A 23,600-nucleotide genomic window follows, 5' to 3' on the forward strand; every position below is an offset into this window, starting at 1 on the left:
AGAAATGCCACGGGGGCAAAACACGCCCCCAGCAGTTTGGCAGACACCCATCAGGCCAGGACACTGCTTCTCGGCAGCTTCTCTTTGCCTTCTGCCACACCGGCTCCTGCAAAGCCATGCTTTGGTTCAGTTTGAAACCCAGCCTGATGCATGGCGTTGCCTGGTGTCTTTGCCGTGCGGTTTGTTCAAGATACCCTGACAACTTGAATCCTCTCGCCGCATTTTCCGATCACTCTTCGTCCAAGCAGACCGAGGTCGAGCACTGTCCCATTAAGCACGGTGGAGCAATGCATTTATTATGTTACGTACCAGCAAATTGACCCCTTTTTTTCACTTTTCTTAGTTCGTGACTTTGCCCAGCATCTCTCCTTCATAGGAAAGAGAGAAAACAAGAAATAATCTTGCAGTTTTGATTACAGTTCTTTTTAGATGAGGAGACAGGTGGCATCTGCAGCACTGTGGAGTGATCCCAGCACTATCACAAGTACTGGGCTTAAAAATGTGACTTTTTCTAGGAAGTTTGTTCCAAGCCTGGCTGAAAAGGACGACGATAAAATGCATACAAATTGTCCTCTTCAACTTCTTTATTGCACGCTGTTCCACTGTTTTTATGCAGAAAAGTTTTCTGCAGGTTAAGGTTCTCTTGCGAAGCAGAGAGCATTCTTGGTCTGCCCAGCAATGCACGTACTCGACTATAAATACGAGAAATGTCTCATTAGCTTCAGGGAGGTGATCTGCTAGACCTGAGGTAGTCTAACCAAAGGAATACAGCTGTTGCAAAAGCTTAAAAATTGTGTTTTCCAATAATCACTGGCCACTGTGTATTAGGAGTCCTCCTTTTTATGTTGTTTTTCTAAGGAATTAAGTAATTCCTTATATGCCAATGTCGATATTTTTGTCCCTCACCAAAACTTTGGAATGAGCTGATCTCTTTTGGACAGACAAAGGGACAGAGGTCTTAAAGTTATTAATTTCCTATGAATTTGGGAAAAATAAATAGAAGGGCGGCAGCATGCCAGTATGTCTGTAGCATAGGCACAGCTGCATCATCTGAAACCAGAAAATTTACCTGGCATTATGGAATTGTTCACATTATTCCATCAGGAGCTATTCAGAATATTAATACCCCAATCATCAGGGAAATTTTGACTTGGAGTTTATATTTTACTAAACCTTGAGACACAGAGCCAGGAGAAACCAAGCTCCTAGAAATGTCTTTTTTTTTTTTTTTTTTTTTTAATGTTTGAAGTCCTTATGCATGTTTTTGATCCTCCTTTCAATTCAATTCCTGATTTTTTTAAACCAACATACTAAAGTTCCTAGCAGATTTTTTTTTTTTTTGGGGGGGGGGGGTGTCTTGCAATAGTTTAATTTTTCAGTCTTCTGGAAAGGTTTACATTTTACTTTTCTGATCACAGTGTAAATACCTCTGAAATTAAATAGTCATCATATAATTCAGTCCTGTCTGCGGAAACCTGACAAAAGAGCCTTTTCCTTTAACAGAAATAAGAGTGACTGTCATGCTGTAATAGCTTAAAATACATCGGAGATAATGTTTTTAAAGAATAAGAAGGATGTGTTCTAATGACCAGTGATGGCTCTAAAGTATTGCGAGAGCTCGGTTCAAAGCCCCTTGAAATGAGTAACAGTCCTTCTGCTGACATTATTAATCTTTGCATCGGGCTCATTAATGTATTGCAGATATTATATCCCTAGCTGCCAAAAAGCTGAAAAAATTAGAATGTAGTCATAAAAATAGACATCAAATACATTTCTCTTCTGGGAATTAATACAGAAGCGAAGTATTTCTACTACTATTCAGTAGTGCTTTATTACAGAGGTTTTCTTACTGTTTTTAAAGGAATTAACGGGGCAAGCAGTTCACCATCCAAGTGGTGGACTTGGCAGTGTTAGGTTAATGGTTGGACTGGGTGATCTTAAAGGTCTTTTCCAACCTAAACGATTCTAGGATTCTAGGATTCTGTGATCTCATCCAGAACTCTTGCCTCCAGAAGGGCCAGTAGCTAATGCCATGGAGACTGGGACGTGCTGGGATTGCTGTGACTGCTCACCCTGGCCCTGAGCGTCGGTGCTTTCCGGGATGTGCTGCGCTCATGGAGAGGAGGAAGGGCGGGAGGGGAAACGGAGATATTCAGGCAAGGCTTGCCCGCCTTCAGCTTCTCTGTGATTAATTACAGATCGATACTTCGTGCTCTCCGGCTTTTATAGCTCATTAACATCAAGCGGTGTCAAGATATAAATTTGTTATATTGCTGGCCAAGAACTAGAGGATGTCTAGAAGCGGACACCCGTAAACGTTCACCGGGGGATAGAAAGGAGACGCGGTTTCGTCGACCGATTTGAATCCTAGGTGGAAAAATAGTACTTCGGTTCTTTACCTGCGGATCTCAAAGTGCCGTACAGAAGGATGCGTGCGTGTGGGCATGTGCCTGCAGATCTGTGAGGGGAGGAGGGAGACCGGGACTGCCGCTTCGGTCCTGCCTGGAGCGGGAGGACGCCAGTCATACGGCAGCAGGCGCTTGGCTTTTCCCAGCCCCCGGGATCCTTTCCAGGTTGCCTACCCACCCGAGCACCCCTTCTCCACCGGGAACGTGTTATTAAATGCCCTCGGAGGGCGAGAATGCAACGTCAGCTCCCGGCGCCGGCTCCGGGGAGCCCCGGCTCTGTCTCTTTAAGAAAGGCAGCGAGTCGCGATGCTGCCGGTTGCGTTGCTAAACCCCCCGGAGTCCAGTTAAGAAACGGGCAGCTGTCTCTTTAAGTGTGATTTCCTTCTATTGTATGTGAATCGTGAGCAGGAAAAAGGAAATGAAACCGGAGAGCCGGGGCTGAGCCGCGGAGCCCTAACAGGAGCGGCGATGCCGAGCTCCCCGCTCGCTGCCCGCCCGCCCGGTTACGGAGCGCGGCCGGAGCCGCCCGGGCAGCCGGCCTGAGCGCCGCCGGGCCGGGGCAGCGGGGCAGCGGGGCAGCGGTGGCAGCCCAGGGAGCCCAGGGAGCCCAGGGAGCCCAGGGAGCCCAGGCAGCCCAGGGAGCCCAGGGAGCCCAGGCAGCCCAGGCAGCCCAGGCAGCCCAGGCAGCCCAGGGAGCCCAGGCAGCCCAGGGAGCCCAGGCAGCCCAGGGAGCCCAGGCAGCCCAGGGAGCCCAGGCAGCCCAGGGAGCCCAGGGAGCCCAGGCAGCCCAGGGAGCCCAGGCAGCCCAGGCAGCCCAGGGAGCCCAGGGAGCCCAGGGAGCCCAGGGAGCCCAGGCAGCCCAGGGAGCCCAGGCAGCCCAGGCAGCCCAGGGAGCCCAGGGAGCCCAGGGAGCCCAGGCAGCCCAGGCAGCCCAGGCAGCCCAGGCAGCCGCCTGCCGCCCCCCTGCCGAGCCGCGGCCGCGGCCCCGGGCGCTGCCCCGCCGGCCGGCGCGCAGGAGGAGCGCGGCGGCGATGGGAGGTCAGCCCGCGGGGCGGGCGGCGGCGGCGGCGGCGGCCGGAGCCCGGCGGCAGAGCCCCGGCCCCAGCCCGCCTTTCTCTCCCCCCCCCCCCTTTGGTGTTGCAGGAGGAAATCCTGTGAATGTCATTGGGGGGCGGAGGGGGAGCGCGGCTGGCGAGAAGGCTTCGAGAGCAGACAGCCTCTGCGGGGGCGGCGGGGGCAGATCCCACCACAGGAGCGCTACAAAGGAGCCAGCCCTGCCAATGTCATCGGCCATCGAGAGGAAAAGCCTCGATCCTTCCGAGTAAGTGCTCGCTATTCCCTCCCGCCTGCCCCCCACCCCCCCTCCCCGGCCACTCGTCCTCCCCACCGCCGCCCCCGGCATTGTGTGCCCGGCAGCCCCTTCCCGGCGGCGGGGAGGGGGCTCGCAGCAGCCCCCGCCGCTCCGTTCCCCCCCCGCTCCCCTCCCCGCCCCGCCGGGCCGCGCCGAGCCGCAGCGGGGGCCGCGGGCACCCAGCACCGGCGGCCGCGCTGCCCCGGCCCCCGCCTCCCCTGCTGCGGGCCCCGGCCCCGGGGGGCTGGCGGTGGGGTGCGGGCTCCTGAGAGCCCCCCGCGCTGCGGGGAAGAGCAGCCGGGAGCGGGCGGCGGGGGCTGAGAGGCTGCACACCCCCCCCTGCCCGGGGAAGGGCATTTTCCACCCCTTCATCCCAGCCGGGGGGGCCGGGCACGGCTCGGGGAGAGGGAGAGCATCCCGCTTTCCCGATCTGAAGGCGTTTCTCGTTCGGAGGGACCCTCTCCGCCCCGGCTCTGATCCGCCCGACTCGCTGCAGCCGGCTGTAGTGAGAGGTCAGAGCTGTTATCTGCGGGTGCCCAACTTCCACATTTTCATAATGCAACTTTCAAGAGCTTGTATAAACTGCTTTGGTGGGGGCAGGGTGTTCTGCAAAGGGCACGTAGGAAGGACTGATGGACGGGATGCAGAAGATGAGCATTTCCCCCCCTGGTTTCCCACTCGGGGAAGGGACGGGCTCCCGTGTCCCGCTCCAGGCTTGGGGCTGTGCTCCGCAGCTGCCCCGTCCCTCCTGCCCACAGGCATCCCGTTGGCGAGGCACGGGAACTCAGCGCAAACCCAGAGTCACTTCGGCCCTGTACGCGCTATTAACTGCAGTTATGCTTGTCTGGAATCATGATAAGAGAGAAGAAAAGAAAAAAAATTATAATATCTCTATTTTCAGATAACGCTTAAAACATCGCTCTTAGTAAACTTGAGTCATTCGTGGCTTGTTTCCTGTGAGATACTAAAAGTGCCATTGCTTGAAGCCCGGAGTGAACACATGGGAACTGCTTCTTTTGGGGATTAAATGATTCGTTCCGTGTCACAGATGCTGTTTTACATGTTACAATTTCTCTTATTTTATACCGCTTTTTAAGAAATGACCATCTGGGTATACGATGTCCAGGTTTCAACTGCAAAGTTCTAGTAATCTTTATTTATTTACCTACCTTGTGTTCTAGTGACTTAAGTGCTGGCTTAGAAAGCTGTGGACATCAAAAAGCTGATGCCTAAACCAGCAGTTCTGTTCTGCGTAAACATCCGCCAGGCTGTTCCGGAGTTCAGGGCTTTCAGAGGGACCTGGCTTGTGATTCCTGAATGCCCCTAAGATGAAATATTTTGGGGTACATCTGAAGTTTCAAATAATGGATAATAAAGGAGGATAATGGGCATTTCCTTCTGTTGGAAAGCTCTCAGAACTTGTCAGTGTGGAGCCCACACGTTAAGAAAGGGAGTATGGGGCCCGAAAGAATAAACTTGGAAAAAGTAGGGCCCAATCACATACCGAGTTCCTCATTATTTTAACGAAAACTCACAGGACGGAGAGCTGGTAGGAGCGGGATGTGATGACACAACGTGCAGGGTGCAGCAGTTTAAACTTAGAAGAGTGAAAACCAGAACAGAATACAATCAGATAATATCCTAGGGCTCAGCGTGCCTAAATAAAAACTGCAGAATCGGTTTCTCAGCACAGAAGTTTGTGACCGGTGGTCGTTTCTCCCTGCTGAAGACAGTAATTTTTGCCCAGGAAACTGCTGAGCCAGTAAATAAGCAGTAGTAATATGATTTTTTCCTGTTGCCTGCTGGAAAGTGGGAGCAGCCTGATCCTTCTGCATCAGCGTGGGTCTCCTCTGCCCCCCCAGCCCAGGGGAGGACAGAGCAGCGACAGAACCAGCGCTGAGGGGCTCCGTGCTAGAGCGAGAACCCAGTAACGTACGCAAAAATTTGGGGCTCCACGCTTACCACATATTGAGCGCCTCGCTCGTGATCCAGCGAAGCATAAAGGTGCAAACAGAGGCCTTCCTTGCCGCTAGCCACGGGTTTTAAATGAAGCAAGGGCTTAAAGGATTGATCCAATAGGATTTTTTTATTAACTTCCCTGGGGTTTGGATGAGGACCTCAGCGGCAGCACCAGGTCACTGCAAACCTTGCAGAACTGAGCTCAGGCACCTCGCTTTTAATTTTTTTGCCCCCCGCTTTTATTTTTTGGCAGAACTTGTAAAATTACACAAAAAGGCAAAGAAGAGAATTCCTTAAGACAGTAGCTTTGAAGAAAATTCTTCCTTTATCCCCAGGTATTACCAGCACCATCCTAGATTTCAGAGCTTTTTAAAAAGGGAAAAAAATACAACGCATGAATAGTCAGTGCTAATATCACAGTAAAGATTTGTGCCTCCCTTCACGCAGGGATGTGTAAATCCCAAATAATTGTTTGAGCTATGTTGGCATAGACCCATCCCAGGGGATTCATGTCCTTAGCTGAAGGCAAAACAAGAAGTCCTGCAGTAACATCAGGTAAAATTCTGCCTCTATTAAAAACAGCAGCAAAACTTAAACCAGTTGGGCAACAGCCGCCTCTGTAGTATTTATTCGTTTCATGCCCTTCAGAGAAATGACGTCCCCAGACTTAGTCTTCAAATTTACGTTTCCCAACGGAAAGTTGACTGCATGTAAAACCCCTCGGGTGCCTTTTCTAGTCCTTTAGCCCTTGGTGAGACAGAAATTCCCTTTGCTTCCAGCAGCACTAACAGTCAAAGCTTGCACGCTCCGGTTTACAATACGGGCTCATGTATTTTGGGGTTCAGGCACAGATGCTTTGTGGTACTGCCGAGGTTCTTCAGTAAGTTAGAGGTAAATCCAAAGGTGGTCTGTGTTCATTAGGTCACTTGGAGTTATTTATAGGTTAAATCTTAAAAATCTTCTTGGGAAAAAAAAAAAGAATTTTTTGATGGAAAGGAAGGCATTGCTATGTGTTGTGGACAAACCAGAATTATTTGAAAATGTGAAGAATATAGTAAGACTTCGGGCTTGTTCGCATCCCTCAGTCTGCACAGACATAACCAGCATTTCTGTGAAACGGTGAATCCGGGCAGCTTTTGGATTATACTTTTGAAAAAGGGCAATCTTTAATTATGGAAGAATCGTGTTATAGGAAAGGTATTTCTTTTACAAGAACTGCATGGATTGAGAAACATGACTGCGCAATTCATGTTCTGTCCGGTAGAAGAAAAATGATGTATCTACACAGACACCAAGGTACTAGTAAAGTAGTAGATGCCTCTACAGTAATGAATACACACGGGTGATACAGAGATTGTCATGTTTATGCATTATTCTTTGAAGAAAATAAGAAATTTTTTGCATATGCTTATTAACTCTACATTTTCAGCTGTTCTTTTTTTTCAAAGCAGAAGAAGAGTGAAGTCCTGCTCCCTCTGATGTCAAAAGTGGATAAATCTGGGAGAAAAAATGAGGGTTGAATCCCTGCTCTAACTTGACCAGCCTTGTGTTTTGTCTTTCCTTCTCCTCCTTCTCATGTGAATGCTTTCCGAGTACATTTTCCTTCTCCAATCATTCCTTCATTCCCTCAGGGAGCCTGTGGATGAAGTCCTCCAAATTCCCCCTTCGCTGCTGACATGCGGCGGCTGCCAGCAGAACATCGGGGACCGCTATTTCCTGAAAGCCATCGACCAGTATTGGCACGAAGACTGCCTCAGCTGCGACCTGTGCGGGTGCAGGCTCGGAGAGGTGGGGAGACGGTTGTATTACAAACTGGGCAGAAAGCTCTGCAGAAGGGACTATCTCAGGTACACAACCCGCTCGTCCTACCCTCGCTCCCCTTCTTTCTATCATTTCAGCTTTGCTTTGTCATTTGAATTAGTACGGCCAGCGAGCAAAGATCCATAAAGAATTCATTTTTGATTACTCTTAAACGTAAAGGCTGACAGCAGTCGCAGTTGTAACGCGGCACCGTTTGCAAGCTCGGGTTGACAGTGTGGGCTCATATATTTTGGGGGTTCACGCACAGATGCTTTATGGTACTGCTGGGCTTCTTCAGCAAGTTATAGGTAAATCCAGAGCTTATCTGTGTTGATTAGGTCACTTAGAGTTGCTTATAGGTAAATCTTAAAAATCGTGTTGGGGGAAAAAAGCATTTTTTAATGAAAATGAAAGCATTGCTACATGTTGTGGACTAAAGAGAATTACCTGAAAATGTGAAGAACATAGTAAGAACTCCTGGGGCCTTGGGGTTGTTGGCATCCATCAGCCTGCACAGACATAACCTGATAGCTCCGGGCGAACCGCGCAGCGTCAGCGTGGGATTCTGGCAAGTAGAAATTGGGAAAAGGTGATGAATTTCAGCAAGCTCCCCCTGAGCTGACAATGAACCGGTTCCCCTGAATGGTTTTAAGAAGTTCTGCGCTTCTCCAAGCATTGCCTTGGAGCTGAAAGGTATATAAAACCAGGTGCCAAGATCGGCGACTGATGAAATATCATTTAGTTCTCTCATTTAAGAACACGGTATCCAAGGTAACTGAATTCAGTTCATTTTCCTGATGCAGTGATATCGGCTGTAGAGGAGATGCTTGATCCCACTAGCCAGCAGGGCTGCTGTACCTGCTTGGTGTGCGAAGCCACTGCCTTTTATACGCCGATCGATTCCCTGTCTTTTTCTGCATCGCTGGTAAAGTTATCTGGGACACTTCAAGCAGAAAGATGCAATGTGCTCTATGTTTATTGCAAAGCTACAGCCAGTACAGGAAAGTTTGATTGCACTGATTTTTGGATCCAGTGGATTTTTAGCGTTCTTAAGCCTGGTCCTAAACAGACAAGAATTTACCTGGTTTGCTGAATCAGATCCTACAAATATACTCGGTACAGGCATCTTCATTAACAGCTCTCTGCCTCCCTGTTTTGCCAAAATTTTTAAGTAGAACAATTAAACTGAGATTAATATATTTCACAGAAATTGATAATAAAGGATCTTGATATTCTTTATATTCTACTCTACCCTTAATGGGTTTAGTGGTGGACTTGGTAGTGTTAGGTTAATGGTTGGACTGGATGATCTTAAAAGTCTTTTCCAACCTAAACGATTCTATGATTCTTGATTACAATTAAAGTGTATTGCTCTTCGCTGTGCTGGTTGTGTACCATTTCCTCTAATGGATCCCTAACGTTACAGGAGGTCTGTGGAACAGAATAGTGGCATTTGATATTTTTTCAGCTACCTTACTGCAGGCTAATTTACCTGCCAGGAAAAACTAAACCAAAATCTCAGTGCAGTTCCCAAGAACGGTGTCCCTGAGCTTTACCGATGGGAAGTTTGCTAAGCAGAAATAAGAGCTGAGTTCTGCTAATGGGGTGGCTTGTAAGTGCTCCACATACACAATGGTCCAGCAGTGATCCTGTGTCAGTTACACTTTCCAAATACTTTTCATCTCAAAACGGGAGAAATGGAAAGTATGGCAATACAATTAATGTATTTTCTTGCAGTGAAAGTCAACGTTTTTATTTATTTAGTAATGCAACATAGAATATCTTCCCTCATTAATGAAAAATTTGGCAACCTTTGTGTAGCCGTTATTACTTTTGCTGGGCAGAAGTAAACACTGACATCTCCTGGTAGATGCAAGAAATGACATCTGTTCCCCTTAAAGACCTCTCTTAAATTAGTGGGCATCCTTTTTCCAGTTCAGAAGGTGATGTGAAGCAGGCACAGCATATGTAAGAGAAGTGTAGGAGGTGGAAAAACTCTTTCCAGAATTAGTATGGAAACTTAGAAGTCAACCTCAATAGGTGTATACTTTGTGAACAAGTAAGAATAAAAAAGTATGTTTCTGCTTATTTATTAATGATTTGAATTACAAACTCTGTAGCTGGCAGGCTGTATGAAAGACTGGCGTTCACACATAGCTGAGTACGTCGCACTGCTCCAGGTGAATTCCCCTCTGCTGTGAGGGGAATACATATCTAGTGCATTCATTAGAGGCTCCTTTTAATAGACCATACCATCGTGATCTCAGCAGGGGTTTTCAATACGGGTGAAAGAGCAGTCCAGATCATAAAATTGTTTGGGCCAGCAGAAGTATCTAGAAGGTCTTAGCATGTATCCATCTGAAACCCAGCAGGAGTGGCTTCATGGATATAGAAATGTTTGGGTTTGAAAGAATCTCCAACATGGAGGCAAAGACAAGAGACAGGGGAGTCTTAGCCCATGGCTTGTGTCAACTCCTTTCTGTAAACTACAATAGCAACAGCTGAAGATAGGCAAAATTTATCAACAGAAAGGTAATTTCTATCAATCATGGAAGTGGAAGTATTAGCATGGCACAACTTTATGCTATGATCTGGGGAACCTTTGCTCCTCCTGGAGCTGCTCAGCAATTCAGGATAAGGTCACTGATCAGAAAAGTCAATTGTATGGGAAACAGGTGAGGAGCTTGGACTGTCTACTTCAATTTTTGGTGTTGCAAAGTTTAGATTTGCTTGGCATCTTTCCATGTGACCTGTATCTAACCTGGCAATACTGTGACTAACGGATCAAGGCGCTGATGTTGCGTTCCTGTTTTGATTTGGTTTTTCGCATCTCCCCAGCAAAGGAACTCTGCTTACTTCTCTGCTGTTGTTGTTTTAGGCTCTTTGGCCAAGATGGCCTCTGCGCCTCCTGCGACAAGCGAATCCGGGCTTACGAGATGACCATGCGGGTGAAGGACAAAGTGTATCACCTTGAATGCTTCAAATGTGCTGCCTGCCAGAAACATTTCTGTGTTGGGGACAGATACCTCCTCATCAACTCAGACATAGTATGTGAACAGGACATCTACGAGTGGACTAAGATAAATGGAATGATCTAGCAAAGACATGCCTCATAGTCTATAAAAGACATCTCATGGGTGACACCGATGCATAGCTGCAGTGAGGACATCATCACTTGAGCTATGGGCTTTGTCTAAAATGGGGGGAAAATACCAGAGAGTCGGGTCTTTGCAGGCAGTGCTACGTAGAATCTAAACTACACATAGGTGAAGAAGGGAGACCGAAGCAATAGTAGATAGACTGACTTCTGTTAACAAAGGCATATGGACAATAACTGACATCAGCCATGTAGGCGAGAGCTGGGGAACAAACACAACATGATGAGGAATTCTCCTAACTGGAAAAAGAGTAGGGACTTCTGTAAAGAGATGTTATGACTTTGTCACCTGCAGACTAGGATTGTGCAATTGAATTTTCTTTTCGTCTTGTTTTAGTTACTGAGTTTAGATGACAGCTCCTAATGTAGACATGAGGAAGAATACTGGAAGAAAAAGGCCATCACTTACGTGGTCATTCTATACGGCCTTACACTTTGGGTAGGAGAGAAAGCGGGAAGAGGGTGGGGGTTATTTTTGCATGGATTTTTTTTTTTTCTTTGAGAATGAACAGTGCATCCTCTCGTCCCAAACTCTTCTTTAAAAAAATCCTGCTGAATAGTTGTTTTCAGGCACTGCTGTTTCAAGATGAGATGTTCCACAGATCATTTCTATACAAATATAAATCTAAAGAGTTGTTCAACTATTTTATTAACTTAGAATATATCAATAAAATATTTGTTGTGTGTAGTAAGACTCTGCAGCTTTAATAAAAATAACAGAAGATTTGAGTGTTGTTATTTCTTTTTTTTGGAGTTGGGCTGGATTTTTTTGTTTGTATTATTTATTTTCTTTTTTGTAGCAGGGTTTCTATACTTTGTCTACGGCTGATGCCTGCTGGATCCACTTAAGGTTGCGTTTCAAAGCAGTAATGTGAGAACACTGAGGTCTCAGTAAGCCTTGTAGAGTTCTTCATGCTAAGGAGAAATTAGATAGTGTTGTAGGAGAAATCAGATAGTGGTGTGTGACACTGAGTCTCTTTGGTGTTTATGAGGATGTTTTGAGGCTGGTGGCCCATACAGAAATACATTTGGGTGTTACTTCACAATAAAGACAGAGCCTATCTGATCTCAGAGGAGACCATGTAAGATTAGGGTCTCCTAGAAAGATAGCTCATCCTGATTTTGCTCTGGATTATTGAATCCAGTATAATATCACCAGAGCCAATCAATCAGCTCTGGGGCCCTCAGCACAAGAAGGACATGGACCTGCTGGAGCGGGTCCAGAGGAGGGCCACAAAAATGATCCAAGGACTGGAGCACCTCTCCTATGAGGCCAGGCTGAGAGAGTTGGGGTTGTTCAGCCTGGAGAAGAGAAGGCTCTGGGGAGACCTTATTGCGGCCTACCAGTACTTAAAGGGGGCCTATAGAAAAGATGGGGACAATCTTTTTAACAAGGCCTGTTGTGACAGGACAAGGAGTAATGGTTTTAAACTAAAGGAGGGTAGATTTAGACTGGATATAAGGAAGAAATTTTTTACAATGAGGGTGGTCAAGCACTGGCACAGGTTGCCCGGAGAGGCAGTGGAGGCCCCATCCCTGGAAATGTTCAAGGCCAGGTTGGACGGGGCTCTGAGCACCCTGGTCTGGTTAAAGCTGTCCCTGCTCACTGCAGGGGTTGGGCTGGGTGGCCTCTAAAGGTCCCTTCCAACCCAAAGCATTCTACGATTCTATGAATACTTGCTAGTATTTAGAAAGAATTAAGTTCAGAGCCTTTCAAGAAAAGACTGTTGTCACTTGCTTCCTAAGCAAAAGGAAGTTTCTTAGCATTGTGGTACTACTAAGAGCCTGAGAAGTATGCCTGGTCAGGCAAAAGCGGACATTGGCTCTCTTACTCCCACAGAGACAAGTAGTGGGTGTTCAGGCAAGCAGGGAGTGACCTCCACATGAAGCCTTTCCAGCTTGCAGGAAGGTCCAATGAGCTTTGTGTGAGCTTGCCTTCAGACCCCTCTGCTTAACACCAACCCGTAGACCCATTCTCTGTGAGTTTGCCTAGTCCCTTTTTTTTTTGACTCTTTGGCCTCCATGAAGTCTCAAAGCAACAATTTTCACAGTTTAATTCTATGCTGTGTTTATTTCAAAACCTGTTGCCTGATAACTTCATTGGTTGACCACCATATTGTGAGAGATAATGAATAGCCATTTCCTATCACCTTTTTTTCCCACTATTGTTTACTTTAAAGACCTATATCATATTCCCTCCAACTTATTTTTTCTGAGATGAATAGTCCAAGTTCCTTCTTGCGTGAAAGCTGTTTCACATCTTTGATAATCTCTGTTTCTCATCTCTGTATGTTTTCTGGTTCTACATTATCCTTTTTGAGAGTGTCACTAGAACTGCATGTTGTGTTCAAATGTACTAAAAAAATAAAGCTTTTAACACACCTGAACGAGTCTGACAGTCCACTCAGAAGACAGTTGGCTTATCCATTCACCCCATCGGTACTAACATGTAAGGAAAGGCATCTAAGCATATGGATATCTATTTCTCTGACTATTTTCAATAAACTTGTCACCTAAAGGATCTCTCATCCAAGCGGCAGTACTGACCAATGACAATATTTTGCATTTTACAATGGATATTCCGAGACTGATTTTTTCTTTTCTTGCTTTTGTTGTCACAACTAGCGTTGGGGACAAAACCTTTAAATTTTACTACCTGTGAAGTTGGAAACTATGCAGAGGACATAATGAGATCATGCTTGAAAAGTATAGGTTGAAGGCTCTGTGATTTAGCTCTTCTCAAGTGATATGCTGACCTCTGGAGGCCATAGGTAGCTGGTATAATTTTAATTCTTAGCCTAAAATGTATCCCTGCCAGCACAGGCAAGAAAGCTACGTACCCAAGGAAACCATAGCTATCATCTCTCTTCACCCTCAGTGGCTCCTTGCAAATATTCTGACCAGCTAGAAATGAAGTCGCAGTGTCCCTGTTAGTTTCCACAGCTTGGTGGATGTAACCAGGATGCTAATGCAGGGTGGAGGTGCCCGACCGTTCTTCAGGTCGGTGCGTGGGATCACATACGGTGAGCTGCGCATCACCAGACAAGGTAGTACCAACAGCTTCGTGGCAGATGCCTTTAAAGCCTTCCAGGCCATCGTGCCCTGCCATGTCATTGCAATGTCCCTCTCAGAGCCCCTCTTCTTTCGCCCCCTCTCCCCAGAAACCCACACCTTGATAGCACTATTGTATGAGCAAGGCAGAGTAGTGCTTACGGCTTCATGAACATCTACTAATTCATGGCAAGAAAATTTTGCAGATGATGGCACTCAGCTATAAAGCTGATTTTTCGGTAGTCACACGCTAATGACGGAGATGAACGGGTATCAAAGGGGGTGTCGTACACTGGGGAGACTGGGACTCCGCTCCATCCCACGGCACTGCCAGCTGAAGGGTCTCTGACCGAAGACCACGCGTTTCAGATCACAAATACCCGTCTGCCGATAGGCCTGACTGCGAGGGGCAGTGGGAGACAAAATGAGCTTCCCTTGGAGAAAGTAAACCACAATATTGACTTTTCAGAATTGCTATGAAGAGGTTTGGAGCCACATCCTGATCTCATACAGCACGATGGTGTAACTGACTCTAAAATAACTGCAATCACAGAGTTACACCAGCATAACGATAGCATCGATGTGGTCAGAATCGACGGGTATCATTGCAGGTAAGAGTTTTGACACTTGTTCCCTAAGCCCTTTCCAGTGTAATTTTTTAGCCATACTCAGGCATGCTGCAGAGCTGATTTCCATGATTCCAGATCACAGGGAGGCTTGACTGAAAATTTAGCGTAAGGGACCTCGTTAACATCTGGGTTGAGATGAGGTAAGAGTGTCAATAGTTCAGGGAGGCTTTGTGGTTTTGCACTAATGAGAGCAAGATCTGTGTTTTGTTCCCACCTCAGAAAGTTATTTCCTGTGTGACTTTTGGCAAGGTGGTTAAATAGTCTGCTCCTCTGTTGCCCACTTGTAAAATGGAGATACTATCACTTATTCTGTAAAATATCATTTAAAACTTCCTAATGGAAATACACTCATTATTTTGCGTAAGGTATCATTTACACGGGAAAATACCTTTCAAAACCTAAACGAATATATTTGTAAAGGAAGGATGTGGCAGGGTCCACAGTGGATATTCTTATTTTGTTATAAGACCACCAGTTTTATCTAGCGTACGTAACTTCAGACAGGGCTTAAGCTGAACTGGAAGACGACAACTTGTGCCAGAAGAAGAGCCTCCACTTGAGCAGTAGCTTTACTCTGCTTGTGCAATCACACCAGTCTGTTGGTGGAATTTTCCCTGCCAGACTCCTGATTCTTTCTCTCTGGATCCAGGAGGAGAGAGAACAGATTTCTCTTGGAATTAGTGTAACCAACGCTTCACCTCCATCCTCATCTCAAGTATGTAAGGACTCTCTCCTGAAATCACAAGAAAATAAAATGTTCCAAAAACAATGGCAAAAATAAAAGCAAAGGTGATTTCTAGGCATAGGCAAAAAGCACAATAATCTGAATATGACTTCATCAGCTGATATTCAAATGCATTGTCCTTTATATGTTTTCAATATCAGCAGTATTTTAAAAGGCATATCACCCTTCAAGATTTCCCTTCTTTGTCCCCATTATTCAATGTCATGGTAGGAAGATGAGAGCATTACCATCGATATCACTTTTTTAATTCCATGCCCTTGAATAAGGCCAATAAGATCCCCGCATAATAGAGTTTTCAGCGGAGAGAGTAAATGGGAATTGGTTGTTAATTCAATCCAGGATACAGAAGCTGTCTCTCCCATCTCTTTTTCTCAAGGTAATACTGTGCCTCCAATTGTCATTATACCCAAGAATCAAATTATTTGAATTCTGGACACATCAGCACAAAACTGAAGACTCCCTGCCAATTTCATAGCCTGCTTGGAAGAGAACATCAGAGAGCATCACTCATTTATACGACTGCCAGCCTGAGACTGTAAATTCAGAAAACAAGAAGGCCTCAGGTGCTGCACTTTAACATGTCTTTCTGCTCCTGAATCACCCCCCCCTTACCACCCCTATCACATACAAGGTAACATTTTATCTCTGAAAGGCAAAGCTTTCAAGCACCTGCCAGGGCGAGCATAGACTCTGTGTGGCCTGGATGTGAATCGAAAATGAGACTATTAAGTATATTAATTGATAACAGTCACTTGTGACTTTGAGGGAGATGCATGACACTTGGAAAAATAATCTATAAAGATTGTTGTTGCTCTAAAAAGACAGTGCAGCATCAGCTTATTTCACTTGCAGCAGGTTCATCTCTTTTATAGAGCATACTGCACTGCAGGCAAAGGGAATTTTAATGGACACTGGAAAAAATGATCTATTCCTCTGCCCCGCGACAAAAAAGGAGCCATGAAAAGACATAGAACAGAGAGATTGAGATATGATATCAGAAAACATTTAAGGATCTATAATTAAATTAAGATTCAGAAGTCTGTCAATGAGATGAAGATTAAACTGGCAGAAAGTTGAACCTTGTTTGAAGCAACTTGCTCCCTCCTGCTGTGGGTTGTTTTGTACCAGGCTAATGAGAAGGCACGTCTCTGAAAGGTTCCTAATAAACCAGCAGATCTCTGATGGTTAATTAATAAACATATTTTGCAGGAGTATACCGTGTTCCATTTCACGCTTTTCAAGTGCCTTGCAAGCGTTAATGCATTAATGCGTGACTCTTCCCTTTTTTAAGCTACAAGCCCCACTCCATAGGTGGGGAAACTGAGGCACAAAATGAACATGACCTGCATAAAAATCACATCGTAACTCAGCCAAACTTCTACGAGAGCAGAAGTTAGATCTCGGCTTGAGCGTGACCATTCCACCACGGACCATTTGGCAAGAGCTGACGAAGCGGGTTTGGGGACCGCATGGCCTGAGCCGTCCGACAGTGGGGATCGCAGATACACTCTGAACGCTGGAGAGCGGCCTCAAATAGCATTTCATATGGATACTTTCCATGAATTAGGTCTGACAGTGATATGCATCCCTCCCTGCATGACAGACAATCCGGCATATAAAGCTCAGCTGTGTTTGCGGGATCAGGAGTTAACGGTCTACGGGGCGGTAAAAACCCATGAACTTCGGCTAAAATAAGCGCAATTGATAGATTATACAGAGCGCGAGCCACCATTTCGCTCTCTGTAGCAATACTCAAGCAATGCTTGAAGCACCCTTAAGCCCCCTTATCTGTGTTCTTCGCCGATAGCAAAGGGATGATCAAAAACCTCCTGTGAAACTGTTTCTCTATTAACAATTTAGTTCTCAAATGTTTACTTTTTGGGGGGTGAAAAACAGATCACGCATGAAAAACCCATTTAAGATTTTCAGGGAAGAGGTTTTCTGTTTTTTAATGAAAAGTTGGAATACACATTTTGCTGAATGCTTCCTATTCATCTCTGCTCTCTCTCTGGCCTATTCCGGTTATATTTAGACATCGGCATAATGCAGCGAAGCCTGCAACCAACTGCAAGAAGTTTGATTTCTGTGGAGGTGCTGGAATGGGGGAGCAAGGAGGGATGCTGTGACAGTAGTGACTGGGGAGTGAAAAGCAGCCCTTGTTCTGCAGTGCTGAGAGAGGAATAACCTTTTAAAGCCATGACTTCTGACTTTTTTAGACCCCTGATTCTGGGCTGGGATTAGGGCTTTGGTTTTCTTCTCTCCTCAGATATGTGTCTTGCATCTCCTATCAGATAACTTTACCAATGTATTTCACAACACCTGCAAACTGGTTTTGAGATACAGACAATCTGTACCTTTACTTATTTACATTTATTTTAAAGAGACAATCACAATAAAACTGAAATTCTTCTACAATAAGACACATAGTCTTCAGTCTGACGATATCCCGAAGCATCTTGACAGCTACCCAAAAGAGTGCTTACCTATCACGTTGATATCTCATTAAAAGACCTGCAATCATCAACCTAAGGATGCTCTACAACACCAGGAAATCCTCAGTCGGCTCATAAGACAACGCTCCATCACAACGTGGTTATGGGTTTTTTTGCAGTTGGTAGGTGCAAGCGAGCGCCGAACGAGCTGTGCTGCAGTCACCCTGGAATTCTTGGAGCTGGACCAGCAGCGAGTTCGACCCAACACGCACGAGAAGCGTGTTGTTCAGCTGATAAGGAAACTGAGAACGTGCGTCAGCAAATACAGTTTGTTTATCCCGTAATAACTGGTTTTGAGTAGTACAAGCAAAAAGAGGCCGGGTCTGCACTAGACAGATAAGAGCTCTGACCGAAAGGACGACCAAAGGTCGCACCAGACCTCCTGAAAACTTCAAAAGAGAAGCCTTCGGTGGGAATGGATGACTAAGGGAATTGCAAAGGGCTTCTGGAGTCTTTTATCTTTGTGCTACCTCTTCAAATCCAGCTCAACACTTCAGTCATTTATTGTCACCATCGTCTGATGAATGTAGGCTGGGCTCAGCCTTGCTCCGACTGCACAGGTGTTTGTAAGCCAAAATACCCCACCGCTGCGGCCGTGGCTAACTGGCCGCCTCATTAACAATCTCAGCTAATAACTTGAAGGAAGTGTGTGGAGCTGAAAAGTAAGCTGCTATCTGTTTTCTCCAGATGTTTTTTTCAGATCAGGAAAGACTCAATAGCAGCAGAATTTTCTCTAGGGGTGCCCTGTTATTCTCCATGTTCCCTCAGGTAAAGAAAGACCTTCTGAGCTCCCCCAAAAAACAACCAGGGTTCCAGCACTTTCCACAAGATCACGAAATATTCCTCCAATCCTTGCTTTCAGCAGGGTCTTTCACACATCCCTTAGGCCGTGAATCGTGCCATTGCATCAGGAATCACACACAGTGAAAATGCTGTAAGCACACGAAATTATAAATATTCCTGAGGCTTTATTACTGCCTTTTTGACGAAGTTAAGTTTGAAGTAAGCAATCTTGGTCTCCTGTGAACTTTGTCAGTGCTATTCTCTGTCAGTATTAATCCAACACACACAACTGTCTATGTACAAAACCTGAAAGCAGGTATTAGCGTTGCTGGATACTGATTATCCACTGCATTGAGTTTCTCTTCTACACTATCTGCTTAATTTAATGTGTTAGCTCTTGGACGCAAGAGTCATGCCTTTCTATGCTATTCACGCTCTGTAAAGTAAGTAAACTTTATTTTCGATACTTTCACAGGTTAATGTTTACTATTGTAGCAGTATTTCATAGTTGATTTATGTGAAAGAGGATGATATGAAAGGAAAGCCAACTCTGAGCGAAGCAACCCTGGGAAAGAATAAAAGTTGGGTACGCCAGTTTGTGTCAACACGGAATCTTTCATCTGAAGAAAAAAGCCCAGGCTATTAAAATTGCTCTCTAAGAGGGATTCCAAACTCTGCAAACATACGTAAATATTTTAGAACTGTTTTGGAGCTAAGAATCTGAGATAAAAAGATTCACTAATAAAAAAAGACAAGCCTGAAATCACAAAGCAGCTTGACTCAGAGCTGTGCCGTGCAAGATAGGGGAGGACCAGAGGTGGCTTTTTGACAACCTTAGGCAACCGATGTAGACAAGAGCCTCCATGTTGGGCCATCTGACAATTCCAGGCAGACCAACCACAGTTCTGTTGCCACAGTTGCTCCTTCCCCAGCTCATCTCCGCAGCAGGACCCGCAGGGGTCAGGGGCACCAGGACAGGAGGCTCAGATTCAGCTCGCAACCTTCTGCACTGAGACACCTGCCTGGATTCCCGCACGTGGCGTACTTTGTAGGGTGCAGAAGGATGAAAGCTGGGAGTAGATTCCGGCTACGGTTGCTTTGAGTATTCCACTGTGACCACTAAACAAAGTCCACGGGTTGAATTCTTGGTGATTCCTTTGACTTCATTTGACCTTGGAGCTGTCAAGGCTAATTTACCATCGTGTGAGAGAGATTCAAGAGGGGTGTCGTTGGCTGTGTTTACATGGCTGTAACGAGGAAGGGATTATTTTTTAGACCGTTGTTTCATTCTGTGAGAAGGCAGGCTGAAGCTGTACTCTGACAGATATCCCATTTGTTACTGAAATGTCCGACAAGCTCCTATGTAATATTTAGTTTATTCACATACACATTTCACTGATGTGCTGGCTCTGATCCCTTTAGCTACCCCCGTTACCTTTCAAATCTCATCTGAGATTCACTCCTGTGAAGCCTGAAAACATGATTTGCTTATCAGCTCACATGTAGATTCCCCCACCTTTCAAAGGACTGCTGAACTCTCTTCATGTTTATGCGATTCACTGGAGTCACTGTGTGATCATACAGCTCCCGTTTTCAACTTTCTTACCTTAATCCTTCCATGCTCTTTATTACAGCCAACTCATCGTGTTCTGGTTAATTGTAGATGATCAGATTTCCAAGCAAAGGTCATTGCCCAGTTGTTCCTACGAAGCCCTGGCTTTATTGCATCTTTGCTACAGTAAAGAACAAACCCAATAATAACAGTATAACACCACCACAAATTTTCTGGACCTCAGCTTCTTTCTTACCACCAATTCCCCAAGCTGTCTACTCCCCTCAAAGTCTCAGTTTTGCCCCTTTATTATCGTCCATTTAGAGCACTACGAAGCTGATCTTGTGAAATGTAGCCCAGCCCCTGACCAGAAATCTTTGTGCATTAGGTAAATTTCAAGAGACGCTCAGCACCCGGTGGTAAAGATCCCTAGTGTGGCGTTTCATTAGATTTTCAATAAGCACAAATAAATGAAGGATGCTAAAAGCCTCATCATCTTTCAAAGACTAAACATAGGATGCACGAAGCAATCTGAGAAATTTTCAGCCTGAGGAATGCCTCTGATATATTTAGCCATTTGGGCTCTAATAGTGGGGGCAACAGAAGAAAAACTAGGCTCCATTATTAAAATGGAAAAGAACTTTTACGTCTAGACTGAGCTGGAAAAAAGCCACGATAACTTACCTGGGTCCACAGTTTGTGCACCTGTCAGTTATTTGATGGAGAATGCAAAGCCTGGTCTGAGTAAAACATTTAAATGCTACAATTTTAAGCGAGTTTTATGTTTGCTTTCGGTTTTTTGGGTTTTGGTTGGTTGGTTGGTTTTTGCGAATTTTTTGTTCAGCTTCAGGAACAGATATTTCTCTTTTACTACGTGTTCTTTGCAGTTGTTAGGATATCCATTTGGAAAGTAAGATGACAGCTGTTCGATGCACGCTTAAGGACCCCCTAGCCTAACCAGCGTGGCTTATTATTTTTTACGCCTAACTCCTACAGAACTACAGGCCACCACTGCCTAAGCCCCCCAGTAACGTCGGTCCTGGCTACATTCACCCAAGCTGCAGTCACACCTGTGACCGCCGGAGAGACTGCCCGTTACCTGGCAGCCCCTCTCGGAAAAGAAACAAAGATCGAGAAGCTTTGAGAGCTGTGGATGCGGAGCTATCCTCATCCACTCACTGCGGCGTTAGCGACGGTGGGCATTCAAATGTCAACCCACTTTCCAGTTTACGCTAACAGACTTGTTTTGGAAGGGCAGTAGGTAGGAACGGGTACGTAATTGCTGCAGTTCAGACCACCAGCAGTACTTTACAAAACTGTAGCAACCTTGCAACCACGTGCCCACCCTGAACATACGCACACGCCGGTTCCTGTCACCGATATTACCTGCCAAACCCGCAGTCTCGTGGCAAAGTCCTTTCCCTACTGTCTCACCTTTCCATGCACTGTTACAGATCTTGAGAAATCATTCAGCTATTTTTCTGTAGCTCGGCACATAATTTCTGTGATGATTCCCCACTCTTCAATCCCCTAATTTCCCTGGTGGTGTGAAGATTTGAGGGTATTTATGCTCACTGGCCATTTTGTGCAGGTACAGTTAAAAATTTAAGAGCAATTATGAACTTTTGAAAGGCGATGTTACAAATTGCCCCTTTCAGGAATGGAAGATGATCATTGTGATACGTGACTATCGACTTGATAACTTCGTAAATTGTTATGTGTTTTCTGCTTCCTTAGCAAAATCATGAAGACACCTTTCTAATTCTTTTTCTATTTCCTTCTGTTACAGTTTCTACTTTGCTAGTATATCTTGATTATTTGGCTTCCTCTTCACCCACGGAATTATTTTAATTTTTATTTCAAAAATTCCAGAAGTAGTTTAATTGTTCAGGGTAATACATGCTTTACATTATACATAACACGTAACATATACAGGAAGCATATGACATATGAATACTTTTTAGTCTGTCTGCTCTTGGTTTTCTAATTTTTTTCAGTCTGTATGATGTTTCATACTGCTCTGACAGGCACATGTTATTTAATGCTGTGGGCTGTCACTCAGAATGCAAAGGAAAATTCAGGCCATGACATGGCGTTATACCAATAATAGAGAGATTTAAACACTAAAATAGGAGCAAACAGCAAATGAAAAAGAAAGGTGAAGAAGGGATTTGAGAAAGAAAGAAATACAGTGCAGTTTGTACAATTTTATGAAATATTTAACTTGGCTGTTTGAGGGACAAAATCTTCCCCGAACTACACATGCATTACGTGGAAGTCATTGTCTCATGTCAATTTTCGTGGAATTACATCAAATCAAATGGAGCACAAGAGGAGCAGAGGAAGATGGATTCAGCTGTTGAAAAAACATGAAAGAGTTCAAGTGGGCTTTCAGAATGAAAACTGAAAATGTCACAAAGGAAAAGAAGTCCCCTCAAGACAATATTAGAAAAATTAAACAGTAGATTTTCATTATTTGCAAAAAAAAAAAAAAAGGTGACAATTGACAACCAATGCAAGCCTTAGAACTATGCAAGTACTAGAGGCAATACTATCCAGGCTCTGGATCTACCTTTCGGCAAAACCTGACAGAAACAAAGAATTATGTAGCTCCTCTTAGCTCTGCATCCTTAGATTTTCATGGACCACAAAACCAAGAACAAACACAACACAAGTAATAGCATTTTAGTAACCTTTTAAATATACTTTTACTACTGTATTTTCTGCTCTACAGGGAACTTTACAATTATACAAATTACAAAGGACAAAAATCTCCCCAACAGCTAGCAAAAATGCAGTCATATAACCGCTAGCTTGTTCCTTTTCAGTTCTTATTTGAGCGGTGTTGCTAGGACAATCAACTGTTTCAATAACATACAACTGGTATCTGAAAAAGGAGAGAGAAAAAAGGATTACTAGTGAAAAATCATGCAGTAGAGACAATTCCTTCTTTCAAATAAGAATATTTAACTCACTAAAAGAGGGGCATAAAAAGAATAGTTTCTATTTTTTTCCACGGCTGTCACATACTGTCTGATTTTTTTCTATATAAAATGTGATCTATTTATCTACCTCAGAGGATGCTTGTGAAGCTTAATTTATTGTTTGTGAAGCACTTTGGCATTCTTAGTTTTACAGGACTATAGCATTATAAATTAATTATTTTTGTGACTATATCACCTGTAGTTACTTTTGCTGAGCAAACATTTTGCTTGTTGAGCATGAAATGTTTCACCTGCAACATCTCGGGTCTGACACACTTCCACTCGAGAGTTTTGTGTGCTGATGGCCGGAAGCTGGTGGGTCTGTGGTCTGTGGCTCAGGAGAGGACGTGGCCAGGGGTTTGGGTTCCAGAGGTTCTAGCAGCGGCAACGCTTAGCGAGGCAGCAGTGCCTGGACACTGGCCTTCTTCACACAGACCTGGGAACTTGGCAGCACAAGACCTCAGGTTTGCAAAAATTTCCACATTCCTCTTGCAAAGCCAGGACTCGGAATCATAGAATCCTAGAATCGTTTAGGTTGGGAAAGACCTCTAAGATCATCCAGTCCAACCATTCACCTAACACTACCAAGTCCACCACTAAACCACTTAAGGGGAGAGTAATAATTAATTCCATGTTTCCTGGCTTGGTGGCTGGATTCTTTTTTAATGAAAGTAAAACTAGGAATCATT

General features: G+C 45.0%; 1 protein-coding gene across 1 annotated transcript; it reads left to right on the forward strand.

Moving 5' to 3' along the window:
* The first annotated feature begins 3,642 nt into the window (after positions 1-3,642).
* On the forward strand, positions 3,643-11,404 carry LMO2 (LIM domain only 2). The gene is made up of 3 exons (XM_075712236.1): positions 3,643-3,729; positions 7,350-7,565; positions 10,397-11,404. Exons 1-3 carry the CDS (start codon positions 3,689-3,691, stop codon positions 10,614-10,616), a joined length of 477 nt encoding a protein of 158 aa, XP_075568351.1. The 5' UTR covers positions 3,643-3,688; the 3' UTR covers positions 10,617-11,404.
* Positions 11,405-23,600: the final 12,196 nt, after the last annotated feature.

This window comes from Pelecanus crispus, chromosome 6 (assembly GCF_030463565.1).
Source record: "Pelecanus crispus isolate bPelCri1 chromosome 6, bPelCri1.pri, whole genome shotgun sequence".
Taxonomy (NCBI): domain Eukaryota; kingdom Metazoa; phylum Chordata; class Aves; order Pelecaniformes; family Pelecanidae; genus Pelecanus; species Pelecanus crispus.

Bases quoted from the DNA above. Each gene is read 5' to 3' on its own strand.
- LMO2 (XM_075712236.1), top strand. From the start codon at position 3,689: ATGTCATCGGCCATCGAGAGGAAAAGCCTCGATCCTTCCGA. The intron at 3,730-7,349 runs GTAAGTGCTCGC...TCATTCCCTCAG, and splicing joins AAAAGCCTCGATCCTTCCGA to GGAGCCTGTGGATGAAGTCC. The intron at 7,566-10,396 runs GTACACAACCCG...TTGTTGTTTTAG, and splicing joins TGCAGAAGGGACTATCTCAG to GCTCTTTGGCCAAGATGGCC.